The 23,245-nt window shown below is 37.4% G+C and overlaps 1 protein-coding gene across 1 annotated transcript in view; it reads right to left on the bottom strand.

Annotated features, from left to right (window-relative positions):
- The window catches only part of MCM8 (minichromosome maintenance 8 homologous recombination repair factor), a 40,628-nt gene extending 17,429 nt beyond the window's left edge, over positions 1-23,199 (bottom strand). The window contains exons 1-12 of the mRNA XM_036245525.1: positions 23,054-23,199; positions 21,797-21,949; positions 20,787-20,870; positions 18,307-18,389; positions 17,754-17,903; positions 15,320-15,423; positions 14,029-14,227; positions 8,838-8,923; positions 6,796-6,947; positions 6,351-6,546; positions 2,502-2,532; positions 1,809-1,949 (exon numbers count right to left, since the gene is read on the bottom strand). Of these exons, the coding sequence (XP_036101418.1) occupies positions 1,809-1,949; positions 2,502-2,532; positions 6,351-6,546; positions 6,796-6,947; positions 8,838-8,923; positions 14,029-14,227; positions 15,320-15,423; positions 17,754-17,903; positions 18,307-18,389; positions 20,787-20,870; positions 21,797-21,944 (1,374 nt within the window). The 5' untranslated portion in view covers positions 21,945-21,949; positions 23,054-23,199. The remainder of the gene's footprint in view (positions 1-1,808; positions 1,950-2,501; positions 2,533-6,350; positions 6,547-6,795; positions 6,948-8,837; positions 8,924-14,028; positions 14,228-15,319; positions 15,424-17,753; positions 17,904-18,306; positions 18,390-20,786; positions 20,871-21,796; positions 21,950-23,053) is intronic.
- Between the last annotated feature and the right edge of the window lie 46 nt (positions 23,200-23,245).

The raw sequence follows: 23,245 nt of genomic DNA, 5'->3' as shown, positions 1-23,245 counted from the left end.
GAAAAGGTGAAGGGATTAAGAAGTACAAATTCATTGCTAGACTGACAAACCTCAAAGGGAAAGGGGTTAGGGGGGTGGGAAGAGATAAACCAAAGAACTTATATGCATAACCAATGGACACAGACAATAGTGTGGGAAAAGGCGGGAGGGGGGCAGGAGTGGGGAGGAGAGGAGGTCAATGGGGGAAAAATGTGGAACATCTGTAATACATTTTACATTCAACAATAAAGATTTAAAAAAGAAAAAAAAAAAGAAAAGAAAAGGGGATTAGAAATACAAAGTAACCAACTCATAACTGTTAGTGTTACTCTAATTTTTAAGAACCCTGGCTTAGTGGGACTAGTAGACTTGCATGTGATACTTTCTACTATTTATAACACATAATTTACACTAATATTATAGCTCCTATATTTAAATTGAGCCAGAAGTTTTAAAGGCATTATTCTTAGGTCTAAAAAACATGAAAAGCTGCCAGTATCATTTCTTAGTATTAAAACATTTTCAGTGCCATTTAATGTATTTTGGAACCATTATCTACCAAGACATTTTTTGTATATAAAAGAGAGAAAAATGAAATTTTATATACTGTTAACAAAATGTAGAAATTAAATATGTAGAGATAATTAGACACTGTGGAGGTTAAACCAGGTTTCTACCTATAACGTGCTCATTCAAAAATCACACACACACAATGCTACAAAAGATAGAAAAGAAAGTTATAACTATGTGGATCCCTATGTGTACCTTTTGCACCCATATTCTGGCCAGGTACTCTGTGCCAGGCTTATAGCAAGGACTCAGTACAGAATTAAATATATATTATAAATATAAATATATATACACATACATACACACACACATGCCCAGTTAGTCAAAAGCAACAAAATATGGAAACATGGATAAAATGTCAGATTAAAATTTTAAATGATGATTGGTTTAACACTTAACCCCAAGAAACATCTGATGTGAAGGACAGTGGGTTTACAGTGCAATGACGAGATCAAAGCAGTTTTCAACCCTGCCTGCTCATCAGAAGCACTGTACCCTAACCCAGAGACTCTTAATTCAATTGGCCTGGGTCAGGTCACAGTATTTTCAAGAGCTCCAAAGGTGATTTAAAATGTAGCCAGGGCTCTCAACCCCTGGACAGAGATTCAGTAGTCATAGGACTACAATTCAGCAAAGAGCCATGGAGCCCCTGGGCATTCTTTGAAAGGACATTATGGCTGGATTTCCAGTTGTTACTCCAAGGGAACTACAAGCATTCTACCAAGCAGCACCATAAACCCTTGACTGACTAACAGAGGCAGAAACTTCTTGGGGAGCAACAACAGACTGGTCAAAGAAGCTGCCTTGCTTTGGACTCAGAAGCAGTTGAAATGGATTACAAAGAGTTCTTACCTTTATCTGATTATTGTTAAAGCCCACTGCACTATTTATGTAGCTGTGTGAAGAGAGAATGGGTGATACTGGTTTACTTTCTTGAACTGTTCTGCTCAACAATAAAGACTAGCAAAACTATGCTGGATATAAAAAAAAGGTAGGGGTGGTTAGGGAAATGGCTTATGTTTCACAATAGTTGGCATCTCAAGAGACTAGCATGCCTATCTAGCCTGTGTGACAGAAAACTGGCTCAATTTGAAAAGATGGTCAGATACACATTACTCACACAAGCCCCAATTCACTCATACCACTAAACAAACTATATCCTCTGGAACACAAACACTACATGCTTTGAGCAAACTCATTTGTCAATTATTCATGTGTTTGATAAGCAAAAAGTCAAATATTAAGTGATTATTTCCTACCTGTAGCATCTGACTCTTTCCCAAGCCTGGATCTCCAACAACAAGGACATGTGGGTCTCCCCGAATTGGAATTCTGTTTTTGTCATCTGCATATTTCTGGCTTCCTCCAAAGAGTGCTAATGCCAAACCTGCTTTAACAAGCTCAAGTGTGAAAAAGGAAAAAAATAAGTAAGTAAAACACAAAGATGACTAGCAAAATGGGCACTACTCCTTTTATGTTTACAACATGTATTTGTTTGGGGTTTTCTTTTAAAGCATAATTGAACTTTTTTCCTATGAAAAGCAAGTCTAATAATGTAAACTACTGTAATGTAAATGAGTAAAGAAAGCAAAAATTAGAAAGCATATAAAATCAGAGCAGTATCTTTAAAGTTCCTAAGTGAAGATGTAACTTGCAAGGTATGAATCCATTCTACAAAACTAAGAAATATTTGTTAGTTTCTGCTTTAATATTTCGTGTCCAGAGTCAGTTTAAAGGAAGGCCATTCCTATTAACTCTAATTGGTAAGCAGCTTTTTCTTACAAGGGACTGTAGTTTGCCTGTCACATCATTCATTTATGGAAAATAATGACTCATATTAAAATATGGATGACTAGCCAACAGAAGTTAGCTATTTTTTAAATAAAGTATTTATATTTTATTTTTGCCAACTTTATATATATTTTTGAACAACGATGAAGTAAAATACTTACTTCATGGCCAAAAATGACAGGACAAAGTGAGCTGAAAAACAGAATACAACTTATAAATTCTAACTTCCATGTCATTGCTCTATTAGACCTACTTTGAAGTTTGCTTAACTTGCTTTATATTCATAAAATAAAATAAAAAGACAAAGAAAATCTACACCCCCTCCAACAACTCAATAAGTTTTATTCTAATATTCAATAAATTTCTCAAAATTCTTGGTTAATCTATAAAGGGAAGAATGCTTAAAAATTTTGCCAGAGCAAGGGAGACAGGATACTTGTAAAGTATTTTAAAGTAACCAAATTGACTGTTGATCGTTTTATGTTACTAGCCTTTATTTATTTTTTTAATATTGTTTTCTTTATTAATTTTAGAGAGAGACAAAGGGAGAAGGAGAGAAAAATGGAAACATCAATGAGAGAGAACATCGATTGGCCACCTCCTGCATGCCCCCCATTGGGGATTGGGTCCACAACCTGGGCATGTTCCCTGACCAGGAATCGAACCAGCGACTTCTTGGTGCATGGGTCAACCACTGAGCCACACCGGCCAGTATACATTACTAGCCTTTAAAATGCACTATAATCATGGTCTTCAACTTTTGGATACAAATTATATTGTATTTTATGTGAACAGACATCTTTAGACTTGTGCAGTCAAGTCACTGAAAGGAGACAAAAGGGTGAATTGCACACATATTTAAGAATGGATACAATTTCATTTTTTCAGTTCAAGTCAAATGATCAGAACAAGTAAAACCATATATGAATATAAAGAAGTATATTTACATTTATGTACTGTACAAACAAGGAACAACAACAACAAAAAACTAGGGTAGAAGAGATATACTCAAGAATAAACTGAGCCCTGGCCGGTTTGGCTCAGCGGTTAGAGCATCAGCCTGCGGTCCGGAGAGACCCGGGTTCAGTTCCCGCTAAGGGCATGTATCTCAGTTGCAGTTTGTCCCCGGCCCTGGCTGGTCGTGCGGGTGGCAGCCACTCGATGTGTCCCTTTCACGTCGATGTTTCTCTCTCTCTCTCTCTCTCTCTCTCTCCCTCTCTCTCCCTCCTACTCTATCTGTGCAAAAAATGGAAAAATGTCCTCGGGTGAGGATAAAAAATAAAAAAAAAAGAATAAACTGAATCATTATCCCTTTTAATATATGTAAACACAATGTCGTCCTGCCATATCCCCTTGGCATTACTGTTCAGCCTGCTCCTGCATAATCACTGCTGTCCTCCTACCATGCATGTGCACCTGTCTGCGGAAGGACTTTCTATGGCCACAGACAGGCTGGGCAGGCCAGAAGAGCTGCGTTATCTAATATTCCCAGGAGCAGCCTCAATCCCAGGTTCTTGGATGGAAAAATACTGTTCTACATAGTCTAGTGTCCCAGAGACCTCAGGAGAATTAAACCCTGGATGCTAGTAACCTGCTGTTCATTAAGGCACCATACACTGACTGCCATCCTTTCTCTGTCTCACTTCTACATCCCCCAACCAGTATATTTGGGAATCATCTCCCAAATAAACTATGCTTCCCAAATAATATCATTGCTTCTAAAGGAACCTAAACTAAAACATAACCTTCTTCTATCTTTTCCATATCTTCTATCTTTTTATGGCCTTCCACTTGTTAATCCAGTGAGGATCAACAAACTTTCTTAAAGGGCCAGAAAGTAAATATTTTCAGTTCTATCTTGTTCACAACTAAACTTGTCTGACAGCAACCATCAACAATCTGTAAATGAATGGGTGGGCCGTGTTCTAATAAAACTTTATATACAAAAACAAGCACTCTCTGCCTAGTTTGCCAACCCCTGCAAGATTAACAAATTTAAAAAATCCAGTTTTGATGTTAAAATCACAAACTTAGAACTAAAAGGTAAAAGCAAACTGTGGGAAGAAAACCCTATTTTTTCATACTACCTTCTCTTCTGTCATAAGATGGACCACTACACATGATCATTTTTATTTGTAACTGATGAGAGGAACCAATCAAAGAGGTGTTTTGATCTTCAACCAGGTAGCTCCTCAGATCCCATTACACATCACTCACCACACCATCACTTCTCACCACACCATTCTCTCTCCCAGGGCAGTTGGGATGGCTATCTATTCCGAGGAAGTCTCTGAGAGTTTAAGACCAAAGCACCCCTGAGGAACTCCATACTTTTCTTAGTTAGCTAATTAACATATTAAAGGCAGAGAGAAAAATGTCAAATTCTCCTAGAGCCCAAAGTCTAGATCAATTTCCTAATACAATGCATTTCAAAACCTCAGTTCTTTATCTCTCTTAGGTTTATGTATTATTCAGTCTCCTTGTTCCCCATTTCTTCAAAATTATCCCAAAAAACTGTCAAAAAAGTATCAAAATAACAGCATTGTTAATTATGTTAAGTAACACAAAATCTCATTTAATCTTCAGAACAACCTTCTGAGACAAGTGTTATTATTTCCATTTTAAGGTAAAAATAAAGGAGAAATTAGGTAACATGCCCCAGATCACACTGGAAGGATGTCTCTACTTTGCTTCTTCTCCACTGCATAGCAATAACAAAGAAATAAAAGATACTTATCAAACGTAAGTGACTTCTATGTGAATCTCTCTTTCTTAGTTTTTAAAAGTAAAAAAACCACCCACTACATACAACTAATTAAAATAACTCTGGAATTCACTGTCCTATTACTCTTCTGCTGAATAACTTGTGAGTCAATTTTCCTTAGTGCTTAAACTAGAGATCAGCAAACTTTTCTGTAGGGGACCAGACAGTAAGCATTTGTAAGCCATTTGTTCTCTGTCTCAACTCTGAACTCTTTTTGAATGAATGTGACTGAGTTCCAACAAAAGTTTATTTATAGCCCTGGCCGGTATGGCTCAGCTATCAGAATGTTGGCCCACAGACTGAAGGGTCTCGGGTTCAATTTCTGGTCAAGGACACGTACCTGGAATGCAAATTTGACCTCCAGCCCTGGTTGAGGTCGTGTGGGAGGCAACCAATCAATGTGTCTCTCTCACATCCATGTTTTTCTCTCTCGCTCCCTCCTTCCCTTCCACTCTATCTAAAAAAATCAATGGAAAAATATCCTCAGGTGAGGATTAACAAAAAAAGAAATAAACACAATAAATGTTATTTATAGGCAGCAAAATTTGAATTTCATATAATTTTGCATGTCATGAGATATCCTCCTTTTGTTTCTTTCCCGCCATTAAAAAATGTAAAAACCACCCTGACTAGTTTGGCTCAGCAGTTAGAGTGTCAGCCCATGGATCAAATAGTCGCGGGCTCAATTCCAATCAAGGGCTCATACCTTGTTTGGGGGGCAACCAATTGATGTGTCTCTTGCGTCAATGTTTCTCTCTCTCTCTCCTTCTCCCTCCCTTCCTCCCACTCTGTCTGAAGATAAATGGAAAAAAAATATCCTTGGGTGAGGATTCAAAAAATGTACAAACTGCCCTGGCAGGTGTGGCTCAGTTGGTTAGGTGTCATCCCGAGTACCCTTGCACTGAAAAGTTGCCGGTTCCATTTCTGGTCAAGGCACATGCCCGGGTTGTGGCCTTGATGCCCAGTAGGGGGCATGCAGGAGGAAGCTGATCAAAGTTTTGCTGTCTTATACATGTTTCTTTCTCCCTCTCCCTTCCTCTCTCTAAAAATGACTAAAAATCTTAAAAAAAAAAAAAAGTAAAAACCATTCTTAGCTCTTGGGTCAAACAAAAATGGGCGGTTAGCTGGATCTGGCCCATGAACTCTATCTATTCCGCAACCATTTTGACTAGTTTTGTGTTACTTGTAGCCAAGAACACCCCAACATGCACATACATAATAAAATTTCAGATAGCGTCATACATACTTGACAATGAGTTTGAACAGATTTTCTTCAGCTTGAATCTCTTGGATGGCATAAAGGTCTTTAAGTGAGAATTCCAACAATGTTCCAGGCTTACACCCCTCCTCAGAAGCCTTTGGTTTCTGTCCTTTGCTATTGCTAACAGAATTTGCTTCAATGTACAAAAGGAACATACATTTGTCATTCTTATTCCGAGAACCTGTAAATTTCAAAGTACGAAATGTAATCATTGGTATTTTCATTTTCCCTACAAAGATTCAAGTAGAATGTACAAGAAAGGCACAATGAACTACAAATAAACCTTTATTTCAGAGGGAAAATTTCACCTATGTAGAAACAAGAACAAAGAACTCCCTAAATTAATGGAAATTCAGAAGTAGCTTTAAAAAAGACAAATGTTGACAAATAACTGAGGGATAATCCAAATGAGGGAAGAGTTATACCACACCTTCTTCAGCATTTGAGACTTTGACAACTCCAGTAATAGTCACTGTGTCTCCAGGAACACAGCTATCCACAAGGTCATGAACTAGCTCACATTCTATTGTTCGTGGAATCCGACCTGCTTCTCGCTGATCATCAGACATCAGCTCCTGGATTCTAAAAGGGTAAGCAATTTTCAGTGAGTACACATACTGACTTTGGGTTATTTCTTCTACATATTAACTATTCAAGGTCCACAGAATGTTAAGCTAGATAAAGGGCCAATTGGTTTTTTAAAAGTTAGTTTAAAAAGTTCAATGGTGTATATAAAATTACTTCAGCAGTTTGCAGTTGAGGATAAGATGGCAGGATGAGTGCGTGCATTTGTCACCTCGCCTCCAAAATGTTCACCAAAATTACAGTCACTAAAAGTAAAGAGAAGTTTTAGGGTGTACAACAAACAAGAGATACTAAAATTTTAGAAAACAGCAAATAGGAAAGTTTTGATGGGCAAAACAAAATGATGTGCAAAATACACACAGGAACAAGTTTCAGAAAAGTGGGAGCCAATATTTTATACCTCTAGGTGCGATTTCCTAAAATCAGGAGATTACTGTTCAAATTCAATTAAAATAATGGTGTCAGATGGGTAACTAGACTTATTGGGGTGAGCACTTCTTAGGTTATATAAATGTCTAATCACTATGTTGTACACCAGAAACACATATTGTATGTCAGCTGTAATTGAAAAATATTTTTTTTAAAAGTGGGGAAAATCCAATTAAAATATTTAAGCCCATTTTATTTCTGCTATATTTACCTGAAAAACAAAGAGATTTTATTCAAATAATTAGATCACCACAAACCTTCTATGCATATACCCTGTTGTGGCCCTTTTAGCACCTCTGACGGCCTCATTACACCCGTCAGTGGTAAAAGTTCTGAAAACGTGGGCTGGAAACCAGGTTCCCTCTACTCACTGGATACATGATCATTCTCAGGAGCGTTAAACATTTTCTCTTTTATAAAGTAGAGTGTAACTATCTCAGCACAGTGAACAATTATTACATATGCTGGTCTTGGTTTTTACAGGGCAGAAGCAGGTAAAGCTAGGACAGAGCTTGGTAGCAATCTACCTCACTTTCCCCATAGATTCTAGTTTTTTAAGACCATCTCCTGTTTTAGCCAGGTTTCCTGGAGAGCATTCTAACTTCAAAACTACCCATTATTTTATATTAGGATGAAGTTAAAGAACTATAGCCAGAAAAACTAAATAAATTGTTGAATTATACACACGCACACACACACAATCTGACTTGTGAAAAAAAAAAAAGCTTATTATTATTATTATTATTATTATTTTATCCTCACCTGAGGACATTTTTCCATATTTTGTTCAGATAGAGTGGGAGGGAGGGAGGGAGGGAGGGAGGGAGAGAGAGAGAGAGAGAGAGAGAAACATCGACGTAAAAGGGACACATCAAGTGGTTGCCACCTGCACGACCCAACCAGGGCTGGGGACAAACAGTAACCGAGGTACGTGCCCTTAGCGGGAACCAAACCCGGGTCTCTCTGGACCACAGGCCGACACTCTAACTGCTGAGCCAAACCGGCCAGGGCACTTATTATTATTTTTAATCTACAATAAAATGCCTTATGGATAGTAAGAACATAAAATGAAACATGTCCATTTCTAAAATTCTTTATTTTAAACTTTCAAAACAATATTATTTCAATCATAACTCATTATGGAATAAATTATACAGCTTTACTATGGTCTATATCCAATTCAATAAGTCACATAAATGAGAAATAAAATGAACTATTTCTCAGTAGCAAAAGGACATAATATTTACATATCAAATCCTTTCTGGTATCCAATAGAGAACAAATTTTTAATAAAGACGATTATCATTTCAACACATACATTCCTAATCAAACCTTTTATTATACACTTTATCAATGTATATAAATAAGAATCACAGAATAATACAGGAAAATTATAGATTTTCTTAGCAGTATGGGAGATCTAAAATCTGCTTTTTATTAAATAGTGTAATTGCTTACTTGATTGACTGCCAGTCCATCGTCACTGTGAGAGGAGAGCTAGGGAGAGCAGTAAAGGACTTCCCTCGACATACAGGCACAGGACACTGCAATAAGATTAATTCACATTCACATTTTAATAAAGGACAATCACATTTCAAGTTAAAATGTGTTATTTAATATTGTTTTTAAAGCTGTTCTCGTCTAGGGGGGGAAAAAGGAGAAACATCTGTAACAAAAATAAATTAGTAAAAATTGAGAGAGAAAAAAGCTGTTCTCTCCCTGGCCAGATGGCTCAGTTGGTTGGAGCATCATACCATACACAAAAAGATTGCGGGTTCAATTCCCAGTTATGGCATACACCTAGGTTGAGGGTTCAATGCCCGGTTGGAACGCCTACAGTAGGCAACCAATCAATGTTTCTCTCTCATATCAATGTTTCTCTCTCCTTTCCCCTCTCTCTCAAATCTATAAAAATATATCTTGGGTAAGAATATATCTTGGGTAAGGATTAAAAAAAAAATGTGTTCTCAGAATGGAAAATGCAGTAAAAGCTGCAATGATTTTCTATTTCCTTCTGCACTGATTCTGTATGACAAGCTTTTAAGGCACTTTTTCAGAGGGTCCCTCTAGATCACTGCTCTTATTCTTCCTGCCATGGTTATGCAAGGCTCCTCAAGTGTCTCTCACCCTACTCTCTATTCCTTCCTTGTGCTCGGGCAGTCTTCTGATCCTTGAATGCCCCACTGAATACAGTCCCACATATTCAGCCTCAATCTTCCCCTTTTCAAAAGCCTTTCCTAGGTCTGTTTTAATCACCAGCTCTCCCATCTAGCCTCCTTTTGCACTATTTGTATAAAATATGATATTAATCATAACACACAGGCAGTCCTCAACACACGTGTAAGTTGTGTTTAAGTTTTCATATGTCACTTGTTTACTGACTGGAGTTTAAGGTGCATTTATAAATTCAGAGATTGTGGCGGACTGTATTTTCCAAATATGGTTGCAACAATATCTCCCATGAGCCTTTCTACAACCTTGCCACTCTGCCATCAAGAAATGAAGTCTAATTTCCCCTGCTTGGAATCTGAACAGGCTTGTGACTCACTTTGTAACTAACAGAATATGACAGAGTGATGCCACCTGAATTCTGAGGCTAGCTCAAAATAGGCAAAGCCATTTCTGCCTGTCAGCTGGACTTCTCTGTCTCTTTAAGTAATCAGCAGCCATGTAAGTAGCCTATGTGTCCCGAGCTGTCATACTGTGTATGAGAAGCCAAAACCAGCCCACACAGAAAAGTCACATGGAGAAGATGCCTAACTGGCCCCCAGTCATTCCACCCCTTGCTGTTTTAGCTTCAGCCACCATTTGACTACAACCATATGAGAGATCTAGAGCCAGAACTATGCAGTCAAGCAGTTCTTCCAAACTCCTGACCCACAAAGACCATGGAAAATAATAAAATGATTTTTGCTATTTTGAGGGTGATTTTTTTTATCAGCAATACTGACTGGATTAGAGAGCACTTGGAACAACCATCTTTCTGGTCATTTAAGTTCACTGAAGTTTAGACACACATGTGGGACCTCTTCATACTATCACTCATCTAATGAATCAGTGGTACTACCCAGTATATTAGAGGGCACAAAAAGATCCTGACCAAATACAGTTTACAAAAAATACCTGATTTAAATAAGGATTTAATTTTTGGCCTCTGAGCTAAAGGCATTGCCTGAACCGTAAGCCCAGACAAATAATAGATGACAATTTATAAACACCACTGATTAGTCAGAACCAACAGCTGAATCTAACACACCTTGTTCATCTGTAAGAGAAAGAAGTCTTAGGAATTTCAACTTGAGTAAAAGTGTAATAAATGTTAAATTTATTCAAGTCTAAGGATGGTCAAGGCAACTGTGGAAAAGAAGAAGAGATATGGCAAATCTAACTACCTTATCAAAAGTTCTAATAAGAGCAATGTAAATAGATCATAAAGAGTTGGCACAGGACCAGTGAAATGAAACAGAATCACATATCTATAGGAGCACAGTGTACTACAGAAGAAGCATTATACATCAGTAGGAATAAATTGAGGGCGTAATTAATAATTGGGGACAACTGACTTTTCATCTAAAAGAATAAAATTAGATCCTTAGGTTTTTGCCACTGACAAAATTAAATTCCAGTGGATGAAAGATCTAAATATAAAAAACAAAGCTTAAAAGTATTCAGGGAAAATGTAAGAGAGATGTTTGTAATGCTTGAGTAAGGAAGGACTTCTTAAAGCAGGCCTCCTTAAGCATAAAATATAAAAGTCATAAAGGAGCCCTGGCCGGTTTGGCTCAGCGGTTAGAGCGTTGGCCTGTGGTCCAGAGAGACCCGGGTTCGGTTAGAGCGTTGGCCTGCGGTCCAGAGAGACCCAGGTTCGATTCCCGCTAAGGTCATGTAACTTAGTTGAGTTTGTCCCCGGCCCTGGTTGGGTCGTGCGGGTGGCAGCCACTCGATGTGTCCCTTTCACATCGATGTTTCTCTCCCCCACCCCCCCCACTCTATCTGAACAAAAAAATGTCCTCGGGTGAGGATAAAAAAAAGTCATAAAGGAAAAGACCAATTAATTTAATCATGCCAAAATGTAAAACTATACAACAAAAAATACACCACAAAGAGAGTTAAAAAACAAACCAAAGACTGGGAGAAGATATCTGTAATGTACACAACCAATGATTAGTATCTAGAATTCATGAAGAACTATCAATAGTAAAGTAGTCCCCCATTATCTGTGGTTTTGCTTTCCACAGTTTCAGTTATCTACAGATAACCACGGGTTAACCGTGGCTGAAAATATTAAATTAAAAATTCCAGAAGTAAATAATTTATAAGTTTCAAATTGTGTGCCATTTTGAGTAGCGTGATGAAATCTCACCTCATCCCACTCTGTCCTTCCCAGAACATGAATCACCCCTTTGTCCAACATATCCATGCTGTATACTTTCCCCACTTTTTAGTCACTTAGTAGTTATGTGGGTTATTAGATCAACTGTAGCAGTATCACAGTGCTTGTGTTCAAGTGACCCTTAATTTACTTAATAATGGACCCAAAGTGCAAGAGCAGTAATGCCGGCAATTCAGATATGCCAGAGAAGTAAAGGGCTTCCATTACATGAAAATGTGAGTACATGTAGGAAAAACATAGTACATACAGGGTTTGGTACTATCTGCTATTTCAGGCTTCGATGGGGGGTCTTGGAATATATCTCCTGCAGATAAGGGAACTAATGTATAAATATGAACAAAAAAATGAACAGAAGATATAAACATAAAACTCAGGAAAGAATAAAAACAAATGGCCACTAAAGATACGAAAAGATGCTCAACTGTAAAATCATTGAAATTCATATTAAAAGTGAAATTCCATTTTATACCCTGACTGACAAACACTGAAAAGCCTAACAACACCAAGTGTTAATTAAAACATGAGGAAATAATTACTTAACACTACCAGTAGGGGTATAAGTTGTGACCAACGTTCTAGAAAGTAATTTGGCAACATCTAATAAAGTTAAAAATAAGCATATCCTCCTATAACTGTGAAATTCCTCTGCTAAGGAGAAACGTACAAGAATATTCTCTACAGCATCATCTGTAACTAAAAAACCTAGAAACAACACAAATGTTCGCCAAAAGAACATATCATTAGTTACTATTCATTTAATGGAATACTCCACAATAGTAAAAATGAATAATTAGATGTGTATCAAGATAGGTACAACTACAAAATAAATACATGAAAAAAAGTTACAGAATGTTACATTCAGTATACCATTTATGTAAATACACACAAGAAAACAAACCTTAATATATAATTAAGTATGAAAATGCAGACTTGGCTCTGGCCAGGTAGCTCAGTTGGTTAGGGTAGTGTCCTAATACTCCAAGGTTTTGGATTCGATCCTCGGTCAGGGCACATACAAAACTCAACCAATGAATGCATAAATAAGTGGAATAACAAATCGATGTTTCTCTCTCTCCCTTCCTCTCTCTCTCTAAAATCAATTTTTTAAAAAAAGAAAGAAAAGAAAATGAAAATGCAGGCTTGAAGAATACATGCCAATTTCAGAAAGTGGCTGCCTCTAAGGATGGAACAAGGTAGATGAAACTGGGGAGAGAAACAGAGAGACTTCAACTTTAACTGTAGTACTATTATTTAAAAAAATTAAGCCAGCCCGGCTAGTGTGGCTCACTGGTTGAGCATCGACCCATGCACTAAGAGGTTGCTGGTTCGATTACCAGTCAGGGCATATGCTCAGGTTGTGAGCCCAATCCCCAGTGGTGGGGCAGGAGGTGGCCAATCAATGTTCTCTCTCATCAATGTTTCTATCTCTCTTTCCCTCTCCCTTCCTTCTCTCTAAAATCAATTAAGAAAATAAATTAAAAAAGAAAATTAAGCCAAAGTGACAAAATAGTAATATTTGCTGACTCATAATGGTGGGTATACAGATGTTAGTTACATTATTCTCTGTACTTTTCTATGGTTTTAAAAATCTATAGTTTTTAAAAAATGTTAATAAAAAAATACTTTCAAACAGCAGAACAAAGAAAACTTGATGTGTGTACCTATTAAGTCAAAATATAAAACTATCAATGGGAAAGATACATATTATCAAGATAATGATCATCACTGGGAATGGTACACGCAAAGGGCAAAACAAAGACACTAATTCTTATCAGTAATGCTTTATATCTTTAAAAACACATCTAGCCCTGGCCAATTTAGCTCAGTGATTACAGCATTGGCCCTCAGACCAGAGTCTCAAGTTCAATTCCAGTCAAGAGCACATACATACCTCAGTTGCAGTTCAGTCTCTGACCCTGATCAGGGTCGTGCAGGGGCAACCAATCAATGTGTCTCTCTCATATCAATGTTTCTCTCTCTCTCCCTCCCACTCTGTCTGAAGATAAATGAAAAAGTATCCTCAAGTGGAGATTTAAAAAAACAAAAATAAAAACATATCTAGAGCTGGCAAAATGTAACTTCTGAGCAACGGATAGAGGAATGATTTATTTTCTGTACCCTAAAGTATTTCATAATTTAAAAACTGAAAATAAAAGAAAGCTCTGTGTTCAGAAACATCGGGAAGTAATTTCTGTAAATTGTTTTGCCTTCTTTACCAAGCAAGATAAACAAAGTAGTTAAAGAACATGATATCACCTTTGTGGGAAGATTGTATTTTCCATCTGGAAGAGAAAAACTCTGAACTTCTCCACATGCAGCACAAAGGAAAGCCATCTTGGTGCAAAGTGGCTTTATGTTACTGACGCGAACAACTGTCCCTCTCAGAGCAACGTATTTTCCATAGTAATTTGCTCGGACATTCTTGAGCTGTGTCAGGGGCTCATAGTTGTATATCCTAGAAACAAAAACAGAACATATTTATCCATGAATTTAAAATGGAGAGAAAAATTGAGGTTGTCTGCATTTTCACTGGTTCCTTTTAGGAGCAACTATGGAATTCTCAAACCATATAATCCATATATATATATTATATATATTATATATACACACACACACATATATATATATCAGGAATTTTACAAAAATTAATCATTCCAAAAATAAAAAATGCTAAATCTTCCCCTTTTCCTCTGGTCTCCTGGCTGTTCTCTAATGAAGAAGAAAAAAAATAACACCAAAGTGCAAGTCTACAGCCCTGTCCAGTTTTGCCCAGTGGTTAAGACTGATGGGTCTTCAGTATAAAATGGGTTCAATTCCTGGCCTAGGTCAAGTACCTGGATTGCAGGTTCAATCCCGGCCCCTGCTGGGGTCATGCAGGAGGTAACCAATCGACGTGTCTCTTTCACATCGATGTTTTTCTCTCTCTCCCCCTCCCTCCCTTCCACTTTGTCTAAGAAAAATCCATGGAACACTATCCTCAGGTGAGGATTAACAAAAAAAAAAAAAAAGTTTACATATTCAGCAACTTTTCAGTTTCTAACTTCTTTTGCAAGAACTGTTAGGAAATCTTCTATAAATTCTGGAAAAGAAAAGCAAAACCCTGATGATTACTTTATTCATCTCTTTTAATGAGAAATTAAAATCTTAAAATACAATAAAGATGAATTAAAGAAAAACAAAATTTCATTTGTTCTGTGTCTAGTAGCAACCTAGTAATTTTAACAAAATATAATCAAACCACTTAATGTATTAAATGGATTATTAAAATTTAACACTAGGGTTTTGATAAGTACACATCCAAATTCAACATTTACAAAAATCTGCAGGTTGGGAAATCAACTTATTTGAGCAGAAGAGGTTTATTTCTGTCTATATCTCTTTGAATAATTCTCAGTGGGTTTACTTGGATGTGCTGACCAATGAAACAACAAGGAACTTATACCTTTTGTACCTTTTTTTTTTTTGCTTTGTAAAATGAGGTTCTCATTCTTAAACAGTCTTCAGTGCTCAATTCTAAATAATACTTTAATACCAGCAAATTCCTCACCTTGCATGAATATGCGGTACATGTACCATTGTTTCTCCATCTCTAGACAATCCTTCTTGGGCTTGTAATTCAGCTGCATGCTTTTCGAGGTCCTTAGTTAATACCTAAACAGGACAGACACTTACTCAAAAGTTGGAAAACAGCCTTGGCCGGTGTGACTCAGTTGGTTGGGCATCATCCTGTGCACCAAAAGGTTGCCAGTTCAATTCCTGGTCAGGGAACATGCCCTGGTTGTGGGCTTGATCCCTAGCAGGAGGCACCCAACTCTTTTATAGAAACTAAATTTTATGAATATGAACAGTTCAGAACAGAACACTAACAGAACTCTAATAGTCCTTTAAAGCTCTGATATTTAATTATGACTACTTATTTTATACTGAATTATGTTTAACCTGGGATTTTGTTGTCCATGGATGGGAAAACCCCAGCATCCCTGTCTGCTACCTTCTGTCCCAACTAAACCATTTTTTTTTTTTTTAAATTCTCACCCGAGGATATTTTTCATTTATCTTCAGATAGAGTGGGAGGGGGAGAGGGAGAGAGAGAAAGAGAGAACAAAAGAGAGAGAGAGAGAGAGAGAAACATTGACACAAGAGAGACACATCGATTGGATGTCTGCCACATGATCCCAACAGGGCCAGGGACCAAACCGAAACCGAGGTATATGCCCTTAACTGGAACCAAACCCGTGACTCTTTGTTCCACAGCGCCCCCCACCCCCAATCAAACTGCTGAGCCAAACCAGCCAGGGCCCAACTAAACCTATCTTAAAAGTCCTTATGGTTGCCCCCAAGCTATTACCTCCTGGATGGTTTATGGTGGAAAAATATTTTCTTCTCCATATTCACTGATTAATTAAGATAGAGAAAACAGCCCTGTCCATTGTGGCTCAGTTGGTTAGAGTGTCGCATTGTCCCATGTATCCAAGGGTGATGGGTTTGATTCCCAGTTAGGGCACATACCCAGGTTGCTTTGTTTGATCCCCAGGGAACATACAGGAGGCCACCAATCAATGTTTCTCTCTCTCTCTCTCTCTCTCCTTCTTCCTCTACAATCAATGAAAAACACATCCTCGAGTGAGGAATTAAAAAAGATACAAAAAATAAAGATCACTTTTAAAATACCCAATACTCCTCCCTTGGCATCTGACAATAAAATAAATATTTAATATCTACTTGCATGCAAAGCAGTATGCTGACGATCTAAGAGAAAAAATGAGATGCACACAGACAGCTATGATTGTTATAAGGACCATAAATGTCATGTAGAAACATCATTCAAGTTTTGAAAAAGAGTTGTTAAAAAGGTCTCACAGAGACAGTTGAGTTAAGCCCCAAAAATTTGGATATGCAAGGAAAAGAACATTCTATGCTGAATAGATAGCATATGCAAGAAAATCCTGGATAGTAGTAAATGAAGGAGAGTTAAGGGGAGAGGAAGTTGAACCAGATCATGGAAAGCCTTCAATACCATGTAACAGATTTAGATTTCATTTGGTAGACAAGTGACCACAGTTTCTAAGGACAAGTCATGTTTTACTGTGTACGGCAACAGTTCAGGAAAAATAATTAAGGCTTAAGACAGAGGCAGTAAAGATGGAAAAGAGGTGGATTTAAGAGACATTTTAGAAATAGAAATGAAAGGATGTAGTGACTTGGACACTGAGAACTAATAACCAAGAGGAGTCTGAGGACAACAGTCAAGGTTCCCTGTCTTGGGTTACTAGCAGTGTACACATCTTTGTAATGAACTGTTCCTTTGCCTGGACACCCTAACCTCCCTTGCTCTATGTCTAGTCCTAAACACCCCTTTAAGACCCATCATAAGTCACACCACCTCTACAGAATCTTCCTCTGAGCTTTCTCCATTCCTCCACAACAGATGAGAAATGTATCTCTACATATGAACTCACTCAGCATTTCCTCTGTGTCTGTCCTGAGATTTACTACACTTTGCCTTGAAGCATTTATGTGTTTGCCAGCCCAAAAAATGCTTTTAAATATGTTGTGCCGTCAGACCCTGAGAAAAACTCATTAGGCACAGTACATACTGTTATTTTCAATTTATATATGGGGACATCCAGGGAGTTTAACTTGAACCTAAATCTGAGGTTTGTCTTTTTGTTCCAAGTTCATAACTGATAACACCATGATGCACTGTCTTATCTTCCCTATGAGATTATATAACTCCTTGAAACAAGGGTTACTTTTCACACAATCTTTAATAAGATTAAACTAATCGAAATAAATTAGAAGTAAATGTTATACTTAAAGTAAGCTGCTGTACATAGAATCAATGGTATCTTTCAGGACAGGACAGCAACTTTTTCGTTCTAGCTAATGTCTTTTGCTAAAAACAAAGTATCTTTTAGAGAAGGTATTGTTATTGTGAAATTCCTTTAAAATTTTGACAGTCTCACAAAATAAACATTTACCTGATGTATTGCCAGACCCATGCAAGCCAAGGTTTTCTCAGGTGCATCCCTTAATTCATTTGTTATATTTGATGTCAATTTAGCTATTTCATTGTCTTCTGTCAATTCTTTAAAATCCACCAAAATACTTCCTTTTCTTTCTATTTCGTCCTATAAAGTATCAAAGAATAAAAACAATAATTGCTTTTTCAGAGCTGATTATAACTGAGCATTCAATTACCTACTTTGTGAAAGCATATGTTTATATGGTGATAATAAGTACTATAAATTTTGTGGCCAAGCATGGATCTAATATTTAAAATATATTAATTTATTATTTATGCCTCTTAACAACCCTTGTGGTTGTTATCCTCAACTAATAGATGAAAAAGATCAAGGCACAAAGAAGGTGAATAATTCAACAAAGTCCTTATTGCAAGTAAGTGGCAGGGCTGGAAGCTGGACCAAGGAAGTGGGCCCCAGAGTCTATAATCACCTAGCACCTCAAATACACTGTTCAGTTAGATGACACAAAAGATTGGATTATTAGTTTTTTGTTGTATAGGAATCTTACCTTGTCATATAAATCAATACGCCTTGTGAAAAAATTTTCAAATGCTTGAATCTTCTCAATAAAAGGAGAGCGATCACTGTAAACTAATCAAATATGGCATTAGTACTAATAATCACAAACATACAAGTATGATTTTCATGAGATAGAAGAAACACTAAACACATAATAGATGACTTTTTCCAACTACTTTGCCTTCTAATTACATTTAGATAAGAAGTGGTATGGAATGTATACTTAAGATTCTAAAACAAATTTAGGTTTATATAATCTGAAAGGCAGACAGAAAGTATCTCTCTAAAAGCACCAATATTTATGTCAGATGTATACTAGACTTATGGGGTAAGTACTTCATAAGTTATAAAATGTCAACTCACTGTGTTGTACACCTGAAACTAATATAGTATGTCGAATATAATTGAAAAATAAAAAAATACAAAAAATAAAAAAGCAAAAGCAATATCTAAGAATCTTTATATTAAATTTTGACCTAATTCAAATAGCTTACATAATAAAGTTTGAAACAAAAACTGTAATAAAGCCAAGGGTAAACACATAAACTAAACTCTTATTCTGAAACAGCTGAAAACAGTCTTCACAAAGTAAATTCTACTAATCCAAATAGGTACCTGTCAAATCCCTTCTTGGGATCATAGGACAGTGTACCACTTGACTCTGGTCCCAAAACTGTAAAGCTATCTTTTACACTCTAGAGTTCGATAACTTTTTTGAATTGGTCTCCCACACAGAAACAGTACAGTGAAACCTGGCCAGGTGGATCAACTGGTTAGAGCATCATTCCAATACACCAAGGTTGTGGGTTCAATCCAAGGTCAGGGCACAAGAATTAACCAATGAATGTAAAAATAAATAGAACAAATGATGTTTCTCTCTCGCTCTAAAATCGATAATTTAAAAAACAAACAGTACAGTGAAATAGTTTGAAACATATCTGTCTATATAATAGAAAGAAAAAAAGCAGACTCTCAAAAAATATTCGTAAAGCACTATTCATTCACTAAACAAATACTAAGCGCCTGTTATGGAGCAAGATTCTTGCCCTTAATCATTGCACAATCCAGTGCAGCGATTTTCAACCTTTTTAATCTCATGGCACACATAAATTTATTACTAAAATTCTGTGGCACACACAAAAATATTGTATTTTTTTGCCAATCTGACAAAAAAATAGGTACAATTTTGATTCATTAACACCGGATATCTATTATTGTGTTGGCTGAGGTCATTTTTTTGGACAATCTAAGGGAAAAGAAGTCAGTGCTCCTGACTAAACAGTCAGGTATTGCATGTTTTAAAAATTCTTGCAGCTGCCCTGACCTGTGTGGCTCAGTGGTTACAGTATCAGCCTGCGGATGGAAAGGGCACAGATTTAATTCCCAGTCAAGGGCATGTACCTGGGTTGCAGGTTCAGTTCCCCACCCTGAATGCAGCACATTCGGGAGGCAACCAACCAATGTGTCTCTCACATCAATGCTTTTCTTCTTCCCTCTCTCTCCCTTCCATTCTCTCTAAAAAAATCAATGGAAAAAATATCCTTGGGTGAAGATTAACAAAATTTTTTTAAATAAAAAATTCTGTGGCATACCAGTGTGCTGCAGCACATTGGTTGAAAAAATCACTGGTAAAGTGGAAAAAACTACTGATCTATCTATCTACCTCATATCTCATAATAGATATAATAAACATATAGATACTATAAGAGCATGGAAAAAACAATTCCCCATACCTATATAGACAGATGTATGATGTTAGCTGGTGTTCTTAAATATAAAAGGAGATTCCCTAACTGCTTCTGCAGAAACCTGTGTTGGTTATCATCTCTTGGTTCCAAGCCTACCCTTCTATTTTCTGTTGTGTGATCTTACAATCAAGATCTGAACACTGAATTTCCCAGACCACTTTAGGTTCTGTCAGTTGGAGGCACTTTAGAGACTGGAAGTTGTTAGGAAGAAGAAAATAATTTATTCTTATTTCCAGTTCTCTTTAGCATCTCTTAGGCTGCAGAAGAGTCACAGTTCCAGCGTCCAGCTTTGAGCACCAGCTGTGCCATCCTTCCACCAGTTACCAGCAACAACCAGTTTCATTCACCTCAGTTATCTAAGCAGTGTTTTTAGGGTGCACCTCAGCGATCAAAACAAGTTTTGCTATGGCCCTTCCTTTGAATTCCTAGGTTCTAGTAACCTTGTCTTTTGTTTTGCTCGTTTAGTCTTCCATCTTTATAACCAATTCCCTGAATTAAATTCCCCTTTTGAAAGAGCTACTGCGATTTCTATTCTCCTGACTGATATAAAACCTAAATTCAATGCTCTTGAAACAAACATGATTTAATTGTTTGGGTGAACTAACATTAAAGAAAGGGCTATATATCAGTAAACAAATGAATTATAATACTATGAGATGTAGCATCCAAAGACAAGTTAAGAAAATATAATTTATGGTACTTTTTGCACTACTAATTCTACCTTCAGAGAGATAAAGCTTCCAGCCTTTATATGGTATGGACTGATCCAGTGTGGACTGTATTAGCAAAGATGGTGAGGTTTGTTCTGAAAACAAAACAAAACAGAAAACTAGTTTAGTAGAGACAGAGCAAACATCTTTTTCCAATTTGTTTTTCCTACCAACGAGAACTTGACATATTAATAGAGTATCTAAATGATAGGCTTCAGTAAAAATTTTGGATATTAACATTCAGACGTTACTTTATTTTTTTTTCCAATTTGTATGTTTTATTCCTACAAGGCAGCCAGGATGGGGGTGCCGAGCTTCAAGCCAGGCCTGGCCAAGGGGCCTTTCTCTGGCAGGGGTGCACGCCAGGTTCTCGGGTTTGTCCCACCAGTGGGCTGGTTTTTAGACAGACTATCATAGGTGCTGGGTGGAAGGCTCCGATGGGCACGGGCGGTGGGCTCAGATGGAGGTGCACACTTGTGGAGCTAGAGGTAGCAGGGCAGGTCCTTCTCTATGATCAGGGACTCTCCCATGGGACCATACCGCTTCACCACGCAACCATTCTTGCCAATGAGGAACTTGGTGAAGTTCCATCTGATGGCATTTCCCAGGATACCCCTCCCCTTGGGCTGGACTTTCATCCTCTTCCACAGAGGGTAGGCCCCATCTCCGTTCACACAGATCTTGCTATACATATTGAATTTAACATTATAGCCAGCGGCGAACTCTTTGATCTCTGGCATCAATCCCTGCTCCTGCCTCCAGAACTGGTTGCAAGGGAAAGCCAGGATCCGTAAACTGCGCTCAGCATATTGGACGTGCAGGTTGATGAGCTGAGTGTAGTTTACGTGTTTTGCCTCATTGCGAGGCCATGTTGGTGACGATGCACACGATGTTACTTTAAAGGGTAACATCAATAAAAAACAGACTGAAATTTAAGTTAAACTGCCTGTATGCCAGGCATGAATAGATGCCTTCATAAAAAAAAAATTTTAAAAATTGAGCAATCATTGACCTTCCCTACCAGAAGCATGTTTTCCTGTTGTTTTACTCAGGTCAGGTCTGTGTCCTCTTTCTCTCCATTTTCCTGAGAAGCTCCCACCACCTCTTCCTCTTTTCCAGCTTTGAAATCTTCCTCGTCCAAATCCTCTGCCTCTATACTCTCCACTCATGTCTTCTAAAAGATAGCAATTAGGAAAGTCTTCATCAAAATTATAGGGGAAATAGTGCTTCTAAAAATGCATTAACTAGTAAAAAAGTGAAAAAGAATATATTCTATTTGACACTAGACAACAGGCTTGCAATATCGTACACCAGGATATAAAACCCTTACTCTTCAAATCTGCAGTTACTCTTCTAATTCCCATCTCTTTTTAAAGTATACCATAGATCAGGGGTGGGGAATGTCTGGCCCGCACCTGCGAAATCAATACCAGTTAACATCATAGGCCTCACCAAATTAGCCTGACTAAATATAGCAAGCTAATTTTTAAGTTGATAATTTTGTATAGCCCAAAAATGATATTATAAATATCCAAATGGCCCTTGGCAGAAAAAAAGGTTCCCCATCTATGGTACAGATGTTTAACCAAGTATAATGGATGCTTATGACCTTTAAAAATAAATTTTTAAATAATTCATATGGTGCAGCACAGGGCTTTTTTAGGGCAATGAAACCATTCTGTATGATACTGTAATGGCGGATATATTATGCATTTGTCAAAACTCATGGAACTGTACAACACAAAGATAGGCCCCTAATGAAAATAAACTATGGACTTTAGCTAACAATGTATTGAATTTGTTCCATCCACTGCAACAAATCTCACCCTAATGCAGGATACTAATAGGGGGATTTGGGGAGGGACATATGGGAACTCTCAGCACTTTGTGAAATTTTTCTGTAAACCTAAAACTGTTCTAAAAGTCTTTTAAAAAGAATAATTCATATCCTAAATATAAAAATAACATCCGCATATAGTAGTGCAACTCATTAGAAGAGCGTGTATCCGAATCTTCAGGGATTTAAGTAGTAAATTAATAACAAAACAAGTTAACGATGTTAGGGCAAGACGGACTTTGATAATCATCAGGAACACATCACGCGTTAAGAACCTAAAGCCCAAAGAAATCGATCAAGATCAAAGTTAACTGGCCGCAGTCCCGAGCTCAAAACTTCGTCTTCAGACTCCCCAGTGCAAGCGCTCCTTCGACAACGCTACGTGCCATATCTTTCTCAAATGACATAATGGGGGTGAAAATAACTAGTAAAAATACCAACACAAAGGCAAGAAGTAGGTCTGGAAAATTAATCAAGGAGCCATCCGTGAGCTGCTGTGCTTCGTTAAATACCCTACTTCACTTAAGTCTCTTCAGGGTAAGTTCTTACGGGCAAAGGATAGATCCCAAAGCTTTCCTACTTCCCGCCGGGGCAGGCTCCCGGTAGGAGCAGAGCCCTCGGGGAGAAGCCCGG

Source organism: Molossus molossus, unplaced genomic scaffold, assembly GCF_014108415.1.
Source record: "Molossus molossus isolate mMolMol1 unplaced genomic scaffold, mMolMol1.p scaffold_m16_p_6, whole genome shotgun sequence".
Classification (NCBI taxonomy): Eukaryota; Metazoa; Chordata; class Mammalia; order Chiroptera; family Molossidae; genus Molossus; species Molossus molossus.
The sequence above is the reverse complement of the archived record's forward strand: the minus strand, read 5'-3'. Positions and strand labels throughout refer to the sequence as shown.